Raw genomic sequence first — 17,660 nt, forward strand, 5'->3', positions numbered from 1 at the left:
AATCAAAAAGTTTGTCTTAGTCTTAAGACAACTTGGAACATTGTAACAAAACTTTAAAATCAACCATCAAATTGATACAGTGGAGGCATGTTTGATCCATTGCAATTGAAACTTAAAAATCAACTATCAAATTAACACATAGTGGAGATGAACTTTATTCATTGTAATGACAACCGAAAAAATCAACTATCAAATTGACACATATTGAGGTCGAGTTACTAGTCGAACATCGACACAACCCCTACAACAATAAATAAATCAATGAAAAAAAATAACCTAAAAAATTAAAAAATAATAATAACTAAAAAATAAAATAAAATAAAATTAAAACATTGAAATAAGATAAATTTAAAATTAAAAATGATAAAAAAACAAAATTAAAGAAAAATCAAATCTAAAAAAATTCTATAAAAAAAACCATAAAACAATGAAAATTCAAACAGAAGGAAAAAAAAGAAGAAAAAACAAAAAAATATTCAAAAAAACCAAAAAAAAAAAGAAAAAAAACATATATATTAAAAAAAATTAAAAATTTCGCACCCCAGACCAATGCCTAATGGGCTGCAGGCTAGGGCTGGCACAACTCTGTTGCCTTGGCCCATTGTTTCTTAAGTCGCTAAACGATTGCTAGGCGGTTGTGGGTTGATTAGCTTCGCCGCCCTAGCTCGCAACCCCTTAACCACTAGGCTGGGGTGGGATGGGTGGGAACTTTTTTTTTTTTTTTTGTCTCTTTTTATATAATATTTAAAATTGTTATTTTTTTTTAAAATTTAATTTAATTTTTTCCTTTTATGTTTTCAATTTTTTTAAATGTTAAAAAAATAGTATATATATTTAAAAGTTTTTTATGTTATGTTATTTATATTTTTTTAACATAAACGTTTTGTGTTATGTATTTTTTTTGGTTTAAGTTTTGGTTTTCATGTTAAGTTTTTTATTTAATAAAGTTTGTTTGTTTGTTTGTTTTTTTTTTTTTTAATTTTTAATTTTTAAAGTTATGTTTTATATATATATATAGATTTCCAAAATTTTAAACATTTTATATTTATTTATTTTTTTTAATTTTTTAAATAAATTTTGATTTGGTTGATTTATAATGTTTTATTTTTTTTTCTTTGTTTTTGAAAATTTTCTTTGTTTTGTTTTTTTCCAAGCATTTGTTTTAAATGTTTTTTTTTAAACAATTTAGTTTTAATTTGTTACTTCGATTTATTTTATATATATATATATATATTTTTGTTATTTTACTTACAATTTTATGCGAATCATTTGAAACAAATTCAAATATTATGATCGCTAGACATAATTGTTATTTTTTCAAGTTTTTTTGGTGCAAGTTTTCCATAAAAATCCTTGATATGACATGTCATTTCTAACGAAGAGGTCCCAAAATGTATATTTTTGTAATTATATCTATAAATGCAATTTTTTTTTTGTCAAATATTTAAAATTATTCTTTTTAGTGTCAATTATTTTATGTGTATTGAAGTATTAATTAGCGATACATAAATATATAAAAAATATTCTAACTTCAAAATATTAATTTTATTATTTTTTAAAACTTTGCAAAAGAATAAAAAATTTCATTACAAAAAAAAATTGTAGGAAAATATAAAAAACACAAACTTGAAAAACCCTTTAAAACAAGCGTCCCAGAAAGAAAAAAGAAGAGAATGACAATTTGAAAAATGGTTAAATGACAAACATTTAAAAAAAAGTGCAAACTTAAGACATAAAAAAATTTAAAGTGTCAAAAATATGCCTTGCAAAAAAAATAGTTGATGTTTTTCAAAATCTGCATGAAAATCACCAACATTTAAAAATAAATTATCCATACGTAATAATATCAGAAAATTTAAAGTGTCAAAAATAAACCCAAGAAAGGGGGTTGATGTGGAATCAACACTTTTCAAAATTGGTCTGAAAATCACTAACATTTAAAAAAATGTTACATAAGGAAAATTAAAGTATCAAAAATATGCTAAAAAAAAAGGTGTATTCTGAATCAACACTTTTCAAAATCGGATGATTTTTTGCTACCTCTAAAAAAGTGAGAACTTGGTTCAGTTCCCATTTGATAGGTTACTGTGTTTCACACACTCAAAGAAGAAATTGCTCTCTTGAAACTCCACAAGTGCAGGAAGCAGAAAAGAAAGAGAAAGACTAGGCAAGCCATTTAAAGGATTTTGGTCAAAGGTATATAATTCAAGTTGATAAAAAACAAAAGGAACCAGGTGCATCTTTAGCATAAATTAGCAATCTTCGAAATGAAAATGAAAGGTAGAAAGAACAAATACAAGATTTTAACAAAGTAATAGAAAAGGTCAATCTTTTAAAGCCGCAAGTAGAGGAGGCAAAAGTAAGAAGAAAAGTCTTTTATAAGCCAGTTTCAGGAAGATATTGCCCAAAAGAAAAAAGAACTTGATGCCGCCATAACTGAAATAGACAAGCTCAGGAAGGAAAAATTGTTGGATGACAAAAGGAAGGAAAAGAAAAGAGAAGCAAGTGAAGCTCCATGCGACGAATTCACAATCTCCAAGTATCCAAAGAGCAAGATTGATAGCAAGATCTCTTAGAGATCAAATCAAAATGAAGGACATAAGAAAGTTAAAAATGTCGATGCTCCAAGAAGTAATCAACAGAAGGCTGCACCTCCTCCAACCAAATTTGCAGACTTTGCTGCTAACTCTACTGTGGGAACTCAAACTGAGTTGGACCCATTAATAATTGATGTTTTGACTACTAAAGCAGGGACCCAAACATATTCACCAATCTTCATTACGAGAGGAGCACAAACAAAACATGTACCTCCATATACTCCTTTAATTGTAGAAGCCACCATCTAGGTTTTAAATAAAACAATGGAGGAACAACAAGAAACTATAGCTTGATACCAGAAAGAGGTAGTACCTCAAAAGGAGCATCAAGAGCTACTTCAAAAGTTTAAGGCATTGGTAGCCACGGAGGACGAGACTTATGCCGAGCTTAGAGCAACTGAGAAAAAGATTCAGACTCTAAAGGGTCATCTTGGAAAGGCCATGGAACAAATAAAGGAAATATGTTCTATATATTCTGATGCTCTGTCATGTAGATCTCCAGCCCAGAATTACGCTTTATTTATATTAGAACGATATTTACTGCTTAAAGTCAAGGCCATACGGTCTGGACAACCATATGAATTCAACAATGTTTTGGACTTTGTTACCTCTTTTCATAAGCAGGATGATCATACGAGGTACTTCTTATGTGAGTTGTACATGCATAACTTCTTCCTAGAAGAGAAGGTGGATGAGAATCCTGTTCCTTTCATAGGGGATGTGTAGTTTCAAGATTTTATATCATTCTCTCAGAATCAGATAAAGTGGGCTAAAGCTTATCATACATTTCAAAGAAGAGAGCTTGTCCTGGACCTCTAGGTTAGAGGGGAGCCATGGAACCCTTTGTGCACACTTGTTCGTCATAGAAGGTTTATGCGACAATTTGGTGTTGTTGATGCCTTGGCACCCATTCACAATGATGTTCTGCAATCAAGATTGGAATACCTGGGAGACATCAGGGTTGAAGCTCTCCGAGGAGCCAAGCAGAGATGACAAGCATCATCTAGTGAAATTAAAAATAGAGAACCTTTTGGCTTTCAGAATTTCCAGCATGCTATGAGTAGGGCACATGATTATGCTCATCTGGTGTTGGAATAAGGTCCTAGTTGAATGGGGTGCAGATACAGATGCCCCATAATCTGGTGTCCTCAATCCTCCTACAAATCTGAATATGACTTGACAGAGGCAGGTAAGTATGTTTCCTTTCAAGAAGTCCAGAGTAGGAACAGATTCCAACATGTAGGAGAAGAGCCTTACCCAACCTATTCCCTAACTACTCTTCATGTCAATCATTTGTTTGCATGAGGTCATGCAAAAAGGTAAGCTAGGGGGTGATGTTGGGCTTCGTAATTGATACAATTTTCTTGCCTTATTTCTTGTTTTTATATTAGTTTTCTAAGCCTTTTGTGTGCAAAATGTGATAACTTGCGCAATATAGATTATAGAAAGGAGTTAATGGCTTTTCATTATTTCATCTCTTTAATGAATTGATTTAAATTATGAAAGACACGATTTAATTACGATTTGAATTGTTATTTAAACATAGATATTTGAAATCGGATGTTGTTCCTTGGAATAGCCAAGGAAGAACGAATTATGTGGGGCTGTTTGGGTTAATTATAGCCAACTGAACGAGATTGACTTCTATCCTGGATGAATTAGTTGGAGAAGAGATCCTGGCCTTGCTATTCCGGGGAAACGATGGAGGATTTTGTAGTTTTAATAAAGCATCCTAAGAATCTTCAGATTGTCAGGATCACTTTCTATTTGGAAATAGGCTCATTTTGTAATATAAGAATGAGGGATTGAACCTCAATTTTTTAGTTCGAGATATAATCATTTTGATCTATATTGTAAATCTCTACAGACATTCCTTGTAATTTTCTTGTTATAGTTTAATGGAGACTTTTGCAGTTTGACTTTAACTTATTGCGTTGAGTTAGCTACAAGGCAGTTGAATTCCAACGATTTTGGGCCAAGTCTTGGAACTACTACTGTCCTTTCTTGTATCATTAGGTTTGTATTCCGCTTTCAGTTCTTGTTATTCAATTATTTAGTTGTTCTCTAGATATATTTGCTGTTAATCAGATTCGTTGTTAAAGTGTGTGTTTTCACATCAATTACAATTGGATATCATAGAATTAGATTTACTACAATTGGTTCTTTGGAGTGTTATCTTTTCTTGTTGCTTCTTGTTGGTTAATGTAGAGTTGTTAATTCTTATGATTTGATATCATTTCTAGCGAATTCATTTCTAGCTATAGTGTTGTTCCTTTCTTGCAGATGTAGTTCCCTAGGAAACAACTTTGTATTCAGTTGGATTTCTTCACTGTTTTTGGTAGGAGACTTAATGATTTGATTCCTTTAGTAGTCTTGATTGTTTAAGCTTGAAGTCTAGAAGCCAAGTGTGAGTTTTTTCTTTCAGTAAGTGCGAGTTATTCCTTTCATTCATATGCCTTTACTTTTCATTAGGTTCATACAAGTTAGGTGATATTAGCATTGTCTCTTGCACAAACTGTGTGGACAACCTTGAAATAAACAGACGAAACTCCAGGTTGATGATTTAATGTGTAGAGGTCAGTTGGTCCTTTAGGAACAACAAAACACCCCAACAACAGGTTACAATCTTAGTCAAAATGATGATTCTCCTTCAGTCAATCAACCAGAATATAGATCTATGATTGGAAGCTTGTTGTACCTGATAGGTACAAGGCCAAACATTATGCATGCAGTTGGAATTGTTGGACGATTTCAAGCAAATTCTAAGGAAACTCATCTCCAAGTTGTTAAGAGAATATTCAAATTTCTACAAGGAACTCAAGATTTTGGTCTATGGTAACCCCAAAATGCAGATTTTACACTTCATGCTTACACAAATGCATATTGGGCAGGTAATAATAATGATTGCAAGAGTACTAGTGGAGGAGCATTTTATTTGCGGCCCCGCTTGATTTCATGGTTCAACAAGAAACAAAGCTCCATCACTTTATCTATCGCTGAGGCAGAATATGTTGTTGCAAAATCTTGTTGTACTCAACTTCTATGGATGATCCAAACATTACAAGACATTCAAGTCACTTGTCCTCAACCAGTACTTATTCTCTGTGACAATACTAGTGCCATAAGTATCTCTAAGAATCTTGTCATGCACTAAAAAACCAAGCACATCCCAATCAAGTATCATTTTCTGAGAGAACAGGTGCTTGAACAAAAGGTCAAACTGGAGTATGTTCCTTCAAAACAACAAATTGCAGATATATTTACAAAGCCACTTCCACATGATTCCTTTGAATATCTCAGAGAGAAATTAGGAATGATTCCTGCTTCATCACTCTACTAATTATTCTGACAGGTATGTCATGTTCAAGGGGAGTTGTGACTGTAAATTACTACAATTTACTTTCTATACGCGGATGATGTGAAGGAAAATCACGTATGTATGCGGTTTTCGAGTTAGACAAACGCATATACATTTCAATGATTGGTAAAAATGGCACAGATTCAGGGGGTGCCTCCTATATGCATTTACCATTTCATGTTTGGTCTTCTGTTTTTGACATTGGTTTGCTACAGTCTGTTGGATCAGGGGGAGCAACTATATAACCCCAAAGTCCCTTGTTGGAATTATGGTTTCATAAGCATGTCTTCTTGCATATCTTTGCTAATGTCTGGATATTTCTACTGTTACTGCTGGAGATTTATATGCTATTGTTCTGTCACTAGTTATCAATGATGCATGGATTCCAAATGATAAATTTTATCTATTGACATGCTTGATGAGGAGGATATTCATGCTGCTTCTATGATGCTACTATCAATATTCATATTGCAGGTTCCTATATGGTATATGGTGGTTGTTGATGACTATCATGATCTTACAACCTCATTGTTGAGGTCCTGGTTTTGGTTATATATGTCATATATGTCCCTTGATGTAAAGGTCATGTAAAGACCCATGTTGTAGTCATTGTAATATTTAGTCATGTATGGGCTATTGGGATCAAGTCATGCTTTGTATGTAATCCCATTATTTTGGGCAATTGATGTAATGTTGGGTCAAATATGTAACCCCACTGTGTTGGGTGATTGATGTAATCATGAGTCATTGGTCATAAGAAAGGTCATTTTTGAGTCATACAGTCTTGTACTCTATTGAATATCTTCAAAAGGTTCAACATATGCTCAGGGGGAGCATGGTCAACATGTAGTTCTCATATTCAACAGATCAGACCTACAATGATCCTCTCTACACAGTCTTTATTCAACATTGGTCAGCACTTTTCCCTTGATGTCAACATGGGAGAGAAGCTTGGTGTTTGGAGAAGAATGCTTGGAGAAGCTTGGTATTTGCAGGTGTTTATAGATGGTGACCAAACACCAAAGTGGTTTCCATCAAGTCTAAAGGGGGAGATTGTTGGCATTATGGCTAATGTGTTGTCCTTGATGGCAACCTACTTGATAAAGATGTCAACATTATGATTATGCAATCTGGTATAGATGTTACAAGAAATATGAACAGAGACATGACAATCCAGAATCAGATGAATGCTAAATATGAAGTTTGGGAAATTATACGCAGATCGCGTACATACGCGGGTCCTATGAGAGAAATTTGCATACAAAATCCACACCATGGTAATTTGAATACCAGGGGTCATTACCATGGTATTGGGCCATAGTAATGGAAGCGACAACGATTATTTGATCCTGTCAAAGAATACCAATGACATTACTAAGGGATTGACCTAAGGTATTGGCTAAGGCTAAAGCTATATAAGGATATGGAGATGAAAGTGTTATGTGTGCAGGTATTGGGTTGTCTATGAATGATTTGATCTGAAATAGGTGTGCACCAGGGAGAAAATTGAAGACTCAGATCTGAAATATGTTGACATGTATGCTTGATTGATTTACTTGCTGCAAGTGTCTAATATTGATGAAACTGTGATACTGTGATGCTACACTTGAGCTTTGGTACCCACGATACATCTTGGACTCATAACAACCCTCCTGACTCCATCCAGAATGGCACCATACCTGACCCTCTGACAATTTTTAGACTCTTATCGCCAACCTCCATGTGCAATTTAGAGTCCCATTCGGTTAGAGTCTTGAATACTTCCCACGATCCTGTCATATGCTTTGATTCTTTGCTATCAATGAACCATGCACCCTCACCAACGGTGCCCTCAGAGAAATGTGAAACTAGAGAAAATTTTTACTCGAACCTTCTTGAGAAGTCATCCTGCTTGGCTGGAGATATAGTGGCCATTGCAAATCTCCTCCTTCTTCTCATTATCTCCCTTCTTCTGACGTAGACACTTACTCGCATAATGACCATGCCTGCCACTTTTGAAACACTTCACCTTACTCTAGTCCTTCTTCACTTTGCCATTCATCTTACTTGCAAGAGCCACATTTTGTCCATCAATTTTTTTCTTATGAAGATCCTTGTCCCGCAATTCCTCTTGGATGAAGTCATCCCATAACCTGTTCCAATCTAGCAACTTATCTTGAGCGATAATTCCTTTGATAAATGGCTTCCATTCCTCGATGAATGCCGTCAAGGCGGTCCTCACTAGCTCTGACTCTGGAACATTATCACCAATGGCAACAAGCTCATCATGAACTTGAGAAACCCTTGTCAGAAACATAGCCACACCGTCGCCATCCAACATCTTGGTGTTCTTGAGCTTTTCTCTCAATACCAACAACCGGTTCTCGTTCTTATTCTGAAACAAGTCCCAGAGAGCCTTCCACATAACACGTGCAATGTTCTTCCTGGTTAGATGAGGTATCAAGTGATCCTTTACACCACATAGGATGATCAGCTTAGCATTCGCATCCAACTCTTCATATACTTCCAACTCCTTTAGATTTGTTTGTTTTTGAATCTCGTTGTCAACAAACTCCCATATCTTGTTCACCAACTAGACCAGCCTAATCCTTTCTTTCCATGGACTATATTTGGACAACCCTTCCAATCTGTCATCATACCTCAGACTAGCAACCAACTTCGCCATGTTGTTAGTTGTTTAACAACAATCATTCAACTCTATCTTAGGCTTCTTGCTGTGCACACTCTGATTCAACTGTCCCTTCAAAGTAGATTTGGTACCATGCTGATTTTTCCTTAGTATATCAAATCGGGTTTATGTTTAATCATGATCATAAACACACTGAAATACACAACTACAAGCACTTTGCACAACAAAAATGTAACAACAGTGAATCAATGAAATACACAAGACAAATATTTGACCCAAAACTTGTTTTTATTAGTCCTTTAATAAAATAAACGTAGGGCTCATGTACCAAGGATCATGGCCCTTACAAAGCCCTAATACAGGACTAGTATACACTAGGGCTTGAAGACAATTCCTTTAGCCTCTCAATTTGCCCAAAAGAACAAGGAAAAAAAAACCAACTTACTTGTTGATGTAGCCCCTTTTACGACAGTCCTTTCAGTCCTCTTTGTCACTAACACCTAGCATTACTTTGCCTCAAATCTCGTAGAGAAATAACTCCTTTAACTTCTCTGCATACCTAGCTGCTCACAGAGAATGCAGTCCTTCAAATTAATTGTACAATCAGCTTCAAAATACTCAGCTACCCACAGTCAATTAGATCCTTTAAAGTCACTATATGATCAACCTTCTATTGTTGTTGTTCAAGGATCCCTTTCTTGAAAAGACTTCAATAATTATACCTCTACAATCAACTTCAGCAAAAAAATAGCCCTTTACCCTTCGTTGGCCTCTTCTTAGGCCTGATGTTCCTCAACCCTATGCCAGAGTCTTTCTCGGCCCTCAAACACATTGCCTGTGGCCCTATATCCACCTACGCTTGATCTTGAGGGAACTCAACCTTATCTCCAGTGACCACATAGAAATTTTAGCCTACTTGTCATAGAAAATTAGGGCTTTGGCCCTCTCACAAGGTACAAAACTAACCTTGAGCTTGAGAACAATAAACAAATATGCACAACACCCTTCCTTCTAGCACAAAACCATTCATCAAGCAGACTTGACCTTGAAGGAGTAACTCGACCTCCTCTAGACAAAACTCTTCCTTAAACCTCAAAAAATTCGTCCTTCCTCAGATTTGCAACTTCTTCACTAGGGCTAATGTTTATCACAAGATGACTTGCAATGTGTGATTGACCTCTCCTTAGGTCTCTCATATTTATACCTCTTTAATTGATCGACTTAGGAGCCCTTAACTCCATTAAAGGTGTGCTCGTACATCAACTAGAATAAATAATGTATATCTTTGGGTCTTTAGCCCACAACATTGGGTCGAAAGCCGACCAACTCAGGTACTTTGCCCAACCAAGTCCTTTTGGTGGGTCAAATCCATAGAAGTACCCTAGACTTGTGGGAGTACCTCCCAATCTACACTTCTCAACATCAAGTGCTGGTGGATTTTCTCTAGGATCTTGTATCATGGTTAGGGCTTGGTCCTGCTCTTTGTGCTCAATTTACTCCATTTTCTCTTGTTTGCGAATTCCCCTTCTCCTCCTCCTCTGGATCTGGTACTTCCTCCTCATGAGCTTCTTTTCGCTTGTTATTCCTTGATTGCCTCTTGTTTGTTTTCTTCCTACGATTGTAAAAGCTCAAAAGAGTTTGCAGATGATGAGGTGGCATTCCTTCCTTGCGTTGGTTGATTTTTATTTGCTACATCCTTTCTTTTATTTCCCCCTTTTTTCTGAATTTGCCATTACTCTTTTGGAATCACAGTAGCATATTCACCCTTGGTTGACTGTGCCTTCTTGCAATCCCTAATAAAATAGACATAATCATGACAAACCCTACATTTGAAAGGCAATTGTTCATAGTCAAGGACCTAGTAGTGACTCCATTCGCCCTGTGTGAGATTTATTTATGAGGGTAATCTGTTCTCTAGATCGACTTCCACGTAGATTTTTGCACAAGTGAATTGATAGCATTTAGGTTTAACCCTGTCAAAGTATTTTCCCAAACCATTTCCAATCCCCCGTAGTCAGTCGTCGCTCCAACACGATAATGGAAGTCTCTGCAGTTTTACCTTGAGCAACATTGCATTTAGAATATTGTCATCTAGGTCAAAATATGAAGAATTTCAACTCTCAATTTGGTTATCAGTTTTCCTTATCACTCCGTGCATTTAGTTTAAATCCAAGCATTATAAAAACTTTAAAATATGGAAATGATAATATTTTCTGAAAACACAAATTTAGAGATTTCACAACTATTGAAATAGCAAAAATAAAACACAACAAAATTATGACAACCACACATAGAAAATAACACAGTGAGTTTTGGTCAATGTGACCCTGGAAAAACCCTCTACAACTCTTGGGGAAAACCAATTTTAGAGCTCTTCTTTATTTCTGAAAATGATTTTACAGAGAAACTGAAATACACAGTAAAAATTCCAGCGACCACAAATTACAACTTATCTCGATTTCCATGTTTGAACTCTGCCTTGAAAATCATGCCAATTAGCGAATAGCCAAAACAAAATTTTATAGCAATAAAACAACGTTAAAAGATGTACGACCTACCTTGAAAAATGTGCCCAAAACCTGCTATACGGGCTGTATGAATTTCAGCAGTATGACTGCCTTGAAAATCATGCCCAAATCTACCTTGAAATTTGTGCCCTTGCTGCTGTCCCTCTTCCTCGATTTCTGTGTCTTTCTCCTGCTGTATGGATTTTCCTTGGGATGCATGCCAATAAATGTTGCTTCCCCATTTGTTGAAATATTTTCTTGCTGATCTCCTTCAATTCCTCACTGCTAAGTAATTTTCTCGTTTCTCTCTCTTCTCTTTCTCTCAAATGCTCATGAAAGAATGAATTAATCTTTTTCTCTTCTTTTCTCTTTTTACTCCTAAATGACCTTTTGTGTTACCCTAAGATCTAATCGCTGAGATTCATTTAGATCTAGGGATGAGAATAAATGTGCATTTAATTCTCACTTTCTATTTTTTTTAACTCACCCACTTAAATAAAGACCCAATTAGCCTTTTATTTCCATAGTCACTTTTTCACTTTCTAATTCTTCATTGACTATAATAAAGTCACCTTTAAATTAGAATGTAACTTTACCACTTATAAAGTCATTTTTTTTTTTTTACCACATGGTGAATCGGTAACTGCCTGGCCTAATCTAGGGGAGACCCAGGATCAAACCTTAACGCTGCCACTATAACACCAAGAGCATAACCAACCACCTGCAAATCGGTTATACTAAGTTCCTATGATTTTAGCAAGAGCAGACTCAACGAGAAAGGGGAATCCGCCCCTCTAGTCGCCACTGACTTTACCACTTATAAAATCACTTTAAGAGAAAACTACAAACAAATTTGGACACTTTTCCCTCGGCCTAAAATCAAAGCCCTAGGAAACCACTTATCCTCCGGTACCCAAATTTTAACAAAATATAACAACTATTTATTTAAACACATGCCCGTGGCACCAAAGAAATACGTTCCATGCTGAAAGATGACGTCTCTGTCTTCTTTAAACTCAAATAAGAAAGCAAAAAAATCGTTTCCGCATGCATACAGTCCGATACTTCCTTTCATCATTGGTTTCCACGTTTTTTCCAGCCATTGCTCCATCGATCTAGGTGACGTCTACATACCAGTAAACTTCCTAACCGAGGCACAATCTGTGAATGCCAGAGATGTACGACGGAATCCTGGAGGCAACGTCACCGAAGGTTTGATCTCTGCCTTCTTTACGAAGCGGGATTGAGCTTCTTTTGTCCGGGTTTTTTTCGAGAGGGAAGCAACTAGGGTCTGGAGGGTTGCTGCATCATCCTGCGAAGGGGGAGAGGCCCCCTCCGAGCCGGCCACCATGGATGCTCATCTTGGGTTTTGCTGATTGTTGCAGAACGGGCTAGGTTTTCCTGCATAGAGTGCTTGGTTACAATCTTGAATGAAAAAATCAAACTCTTCGCCTCTCAGCACAATTAAAAAATGTTTTTTTATGCCTAATTACTTGGAAATAACAATTTCTGTTATTTCTTTGTCAGGACTTGTGTCAGTACTGGTCTATGCATTTATAAGAGCATGCTATTTTTCTAACTTAAAATTTTCTTTCTTGATTCATCAAATACTTGCTTTTCACTTATCAAAATCAAAAGAATCTCCTGCAATATGTTCACCATGAATATTTTGTACATACAAGAAACATCACATGCTTTTCAGCTTAGTTATAATGAGGCTTGGCAAGATATTTTGAGGTTGTCTTAGCATTCTAAAAGAAAATTCATAATGTCAGTCATAAACAAATTGGAAGAAAATAGTTGAATACACGTTAATCAGAGGATTAAGAGTTGTGCATTTTTTCAAAGATGAGGGCTCTCAAGTCATTCGAGAAATAGGTCCTGGTTATATTAGCATGTTCATATGTTTTCTGCCTTCAAAATGTTAATAAATGATCTGTATGAAAGAAGTATTTGTTACCTCTTCTGACTATTTGTTATTGTTCAGATTTTAGTGGCTACTTCTGGGAGGTTATTGTATCATATTGACAATACACCAGGTTTTTCAAGCCAATTAATGGGGTTGAAAGTGCTCATTCTTGATGAAGCTGACCACTTGTTGGATCTGGGATTTCGCAAGGATATTGAGAAGATTATTGATGCTATACCTAGACAGAGGCAGTCTCTGTTGTTTTCAGCTACAATTCCTCAGCATGTCTATTTTCAATTTATTCATTGCATATGGGCAAATTCCAATCCTTCAACAATTTCAATGTTGCAATAGTGAAATCTTTCAATATGAATGTAAATGGTTTCATTGGAAATCAATATTTTCATTTTGTAATGTCTGCAGGTTCACCAAATATTGCAGATTGCTTTAAAAAGAGATCATGCTTTTATTAACACGGTTGGATTAGGTTGCCAGGAAACTCATGCCAAGCTATTCGCTGTGAATTCCACATTTATATGTTCCCTTTAGTTCCAGAGTGGTGTTATAGAGGTTTTATGTTCGCCAACATTCTGTATCTGCATTCATTTTTCTTGACTGGTGAATCACAGGTTTTGCAGAGATGCATTGTCACATCACATGAAAATCATTTGCCCGTACTTTATGGTGTTCTTAAGGAGCATATCTCAAAGGTGTCTGATTACAAGGTGAAGTATGATTTTGCAGGTTCATGAGCAGCATTCTGGTTTGTACAGCTTCTTGCTTCATTTATGCTAAGGTGATTGCTTGAATTCCGGATTCTTGTTTGTATGTAGGTCCTTGTCTTCTGTACAAATGCAGCAGTTACAAGAGTTGTCTATGAGATGCTTTTGGCTTTAAATATGAATGTCCGAGAGATGCATTCTCGAAAGACTCAGGTTTATCGTACTCGCATATATGATGAATTTCGGAACTCAAAATGTCTGATTCTTGTTACCTCAGATGTTTCATCTCCTGGAGTCGATTATCCTGATGTTACTCTTGTTGTTCAGGTGATTTGGGTGCACTCTATTGGCTCTTCAATTTTCTGTCTGCTTGGTTTTTTATAGCTAGGAAATCAGGGAAGTAATTATATTGTAATTTGCTTTTGTAATTAGGAAATCACAGAGGTTATTATACTGTAATTTGCCTATGTCGGATACCTATTGGAAATTAGGGATGCAATTATTACTGTCTAGCTTTATAGTCCGATACACTATGTTTAGTATTTGGGAATTTAACTTCAATGATTTTAAAAGCTCCTCTCTTCTTGTGTGCTATTCCACATGGGTTGTGAGGTCTGGTCTGTGGCAACACATAAATCGCAACATACCACGATCCTTAGGTCAATATGGGGTGTCCACAAAGGTAGTGGCCCTCCTATGAACATCATGGTTAATGGGTTGGGAATCTTGGGATGAATATGCGTGCTTGCCTGACCCACCCTTCATCCTTTCTGGGACGTCTGGTGTGCATGACAATAATAAAGGACAAATAATAAATAGTTGGATGTGCTATGTTTGGCATCTTGAAATACTTTCTATGACTTTAAAATCTCCTCTCCTCTTGTGTGCTATGCCATATTGGTTGTGAGATTTGGTCCACTCTAGGATATAAGTTTGAAGATACCATGATCTTTATGTCAATAGGGGTTTCCACAGAGGTAGTGGCCTTCCTACAAACAAATGGTTAATTGGTTGAGGGATAATAAATGCTAAATAATAAATAAGATAATAAATAGTTAGGTGTGCTATGGTTGGCATCCTGAAATACTTTCTATGACTTTAAAATATCCTCTCCCCTTGTGTACTATGCCACATTGGTCATGAAATTTAGTCCACTCATGCATATCAATTTGAAGATATCATGACCCTTATGTCAATGGGGGTTCCACGGATGTCTTAGGTAGTGGCCCTCCTATGAATAAAATGGTTGATTGGTTGAGGGATGAATATGCATGCTTGCATAGTCTTTCCCTCGTCCTTTGTGGGCTGTGTCGTGTCAGTGCTTGTTTGTGAATAATAAAAAACCAGATACGCTATGTTTAGTGTCTTGGAATAGTTTGTAGGACTATATGATCTCATATTCTCTTATGTGTTATACCACATTGATTGTGAGGTTTAGTTTGTGACAAATAGAAGTATTGACATTCCATGACTTTTATGCTAATTGGGGTGTCCAAAAAGTGGTGGCCACCCTAAGAACATAATGGTTGATTGGTTGCATGATGAATATGCATGCTTTCTCAGCTTTCTCCTCCTCCTCTATGAGATGTGTTGTGTGTGCATGCATGTAAATAATGAACAATGAATAATAAGTAGGATAATAAATGATTGGATATGTTGTGTTTGGTAGTCTTGGAATAACTTTTACTACTTCAAAATCTCCTTTCCTCCTCTCTTATGCTATTTTCTTTGGTTTGGGGATATTAGGCACGTTGAATTTGTAACTATGGTTAGTCTTCTTAATGTACTTGTGGTCACTTGATGTGATTATATTTATCATTGTAAAGCATATTTATAAATGCTTGAGTCAAAGGAAAATTTATTTTGAGTCAAAGTCCCATTGCGACTTTAAAAAAATGTAAATTTGAATTTTTAAAATGAAATTTTTGGCTCCAAAATTGACAAGTTGGCTTCCCTCCAAGTCAAGTCGGCCCTAGCGAAGAGACGCATCCATTCACCCTAGACAGACTACTATATAAATGTTGCTCGAGCTCCTCATTTGGGCAATTTGCATTCCTCACTCGAGACAACTTCTGGGAAAGTGAAGAAGGATAAGGAGGACAGAGAAGGACAAAGAAAGAAGACCGAGTTTTTGTCTCCTCTCTCATCAACTCACACGTGTGGATAGAAGTCTCTCTTTGTGATTCACATTGTTTTTGGACATTCTATTGTGGGGGCCGAAATTTCTGGGTTTCTGGGCAACTATTGCAGGGCTGAAATTTCTAGGGCAATTGGCTATTGCAAGAGGGCTGAAATTCTGGGTTAGACAGGAAGAAAGAAGTGCAAGATCAGTTTGGGTGACTTGACTTGGAGGAGAAGACCAGGTTTGACCATAGGTCTAGTTGTGTTTCTTATTGAACAAGAATAATTTATCTATTGAAAAGGTTGCTGGGTTTTTCCCCATAGTGGGTTTTCCCAGGGTAAATCTTGTCTCTCTTTTGTTCATTGTGATCTCTATTGTTCTACTATTTCTTATGGTTGAATTTTTGAAGTATAGTCATTGAATGATATAATTGGAATAAGATAAGAGAAGATGTACATCAAAAGTAATTATCAGAATTTCAGAAATATTGTGCTAACCCTAATTGCACTAGAAAATCAATATGGTATCAGAACTCTAGTGACGAAAGGGAGGTAAATTGAGATCACTTTTGAAGAAACCCTAGAGAGAGAATTTTATTAAAGACCTTGTATATTGGCATCTTTGGCTTCCTCCATGAAATCCGAGTACAAGCTAGAGGGAGCATCAAACTTTAGAACTTTGAAAGTCATAATAGATCTCAGTCTTGTCAAAAAGAAAGTGTTGGATATTGTGACAGGAAAGACTACTAATCAAACTGATGCAGCTGGAAAAGAGAAGTTAAAGGAGGGCGATATTACTGCATGAGTCTAATAGTGGACTCTATTAGAGATCATCTCATTCCCTACATTGCAAAGCATGATACTTCCATGAAGATGTATGATGCCCTAACAAATATATACACTATCAAGAATGTTGGTTAGTCCATGAGTTTGAAAAATGAACTCTGAAATATGAGAATGACTAATGATGACATTGTGGCTTCATATTTCATGAAGATTTCACAAATAAGAGATCAAATTTCAACCATTGGAGAAACTATCTCCGATCAAGAACTTGTGACTACAACACTCAATGGTCTCCCTAGATCATGGGATGCATTTGCAGCAGGCATAAGCAGTTGGAAAGAAGCTCCTTCATTTGAGCAATTATGGACATCATGTGCTCAAGAAGAAGCAATATTGATGACTAGAGACCTTCAGGATGAAGAAGTTCAAGCCCTTGCAGCTCGCTTTAAGAACAAGGGAAAGAAGAAGTTTGGATCTCAACATAAGAAGGCATTTTCTTCCTCTAAGAAGAAGAAAGACTTATCAAAGATACAATGCTATGGTTGCCAAGAATATGGACATTTCAAGAGAGATTGTCCTAATATGGCTAACAAGAAAAGAAAAGGGAAACAACATGCTTCCGCAACAAAAGTTGATGAAAAACCAAAGAAACCGAAAGGTGAAAAAGATTTCTTCTACTATTCCACTTTGACAAGTTCCTTTGCAGATGATGATGACATGTGGTTGGTAGATCGTGGAGCATCAAGGCACATGACCGAAGAGCATGGAAATATTTCAAGCATGACTGAAAAGAAGTTGTCTTAAAGGGTTGAATTGGGAGATAATAACAACTATGCAGTTAAAGGAGTTGGAAAGGCATCCATAGAGCTGGAATTTGGTGACCACGTACATCTTAGCAACGTCCTCTATGTACTATGTTTGAAAAATAATCTTGTCTCTGTTTCTTGTTTAGAAGATAAGGGAGATAAGGTTGCTTTTGTTGATGGTAAAATACTTGTATGGTCAAAGGGCTCTAGTATAGATGATGCTAG

At 36.0% G+C, this 17,660-nt stretch overlaps 1 protein-coding gene across 1 annotated transcript in view; it reads left to right on the plus strand.

Annotated features, from left to right (window-relative positions):
- LOC149142976 (DEAD-box ATP-dependent RNA helicase 25-like) overlaps nt 1–17,660 on the plus strand; it is a 191,464-nt gene that overhangs the window by 48,209 nt on the left and 125,595 nt on the right. The window contains exons 4-7 of the mRNA XM_089451638.1: nt 13,079–13,285; nt 13,424–13,519; nt 13,639–13,725; nt 13,834–14,049. Of these exons, the coding sequence (XP_089307764.1) occupies nt 13,079–13,285; nt 13,424–13,519; nt 13,639–13,725; nt 13,834–14,049 (606 nt within the window). The remainder of the gene's footprint in view (nt 1–13,078; nt 13,286–13,423; nt 13,520–13,638; nt 13,726–13,833; nt 14,050–17,660) is intronic.

The sequence above is a fragment of the Pinus tabuliformis genome, chromosome X (genome assembly GCF_031772625.1).
Source record: "Pinus tabuliformis cultivar Carrire ecotype Pingquan chromosome X, CPIR1, whole genome shotgun sequence".
NCBI lineage: Eukaryota > Viridiplantae > Streptophyta > Pinopsida > Pinales > Pinaceae > Pinus > Pinus tabuliformis.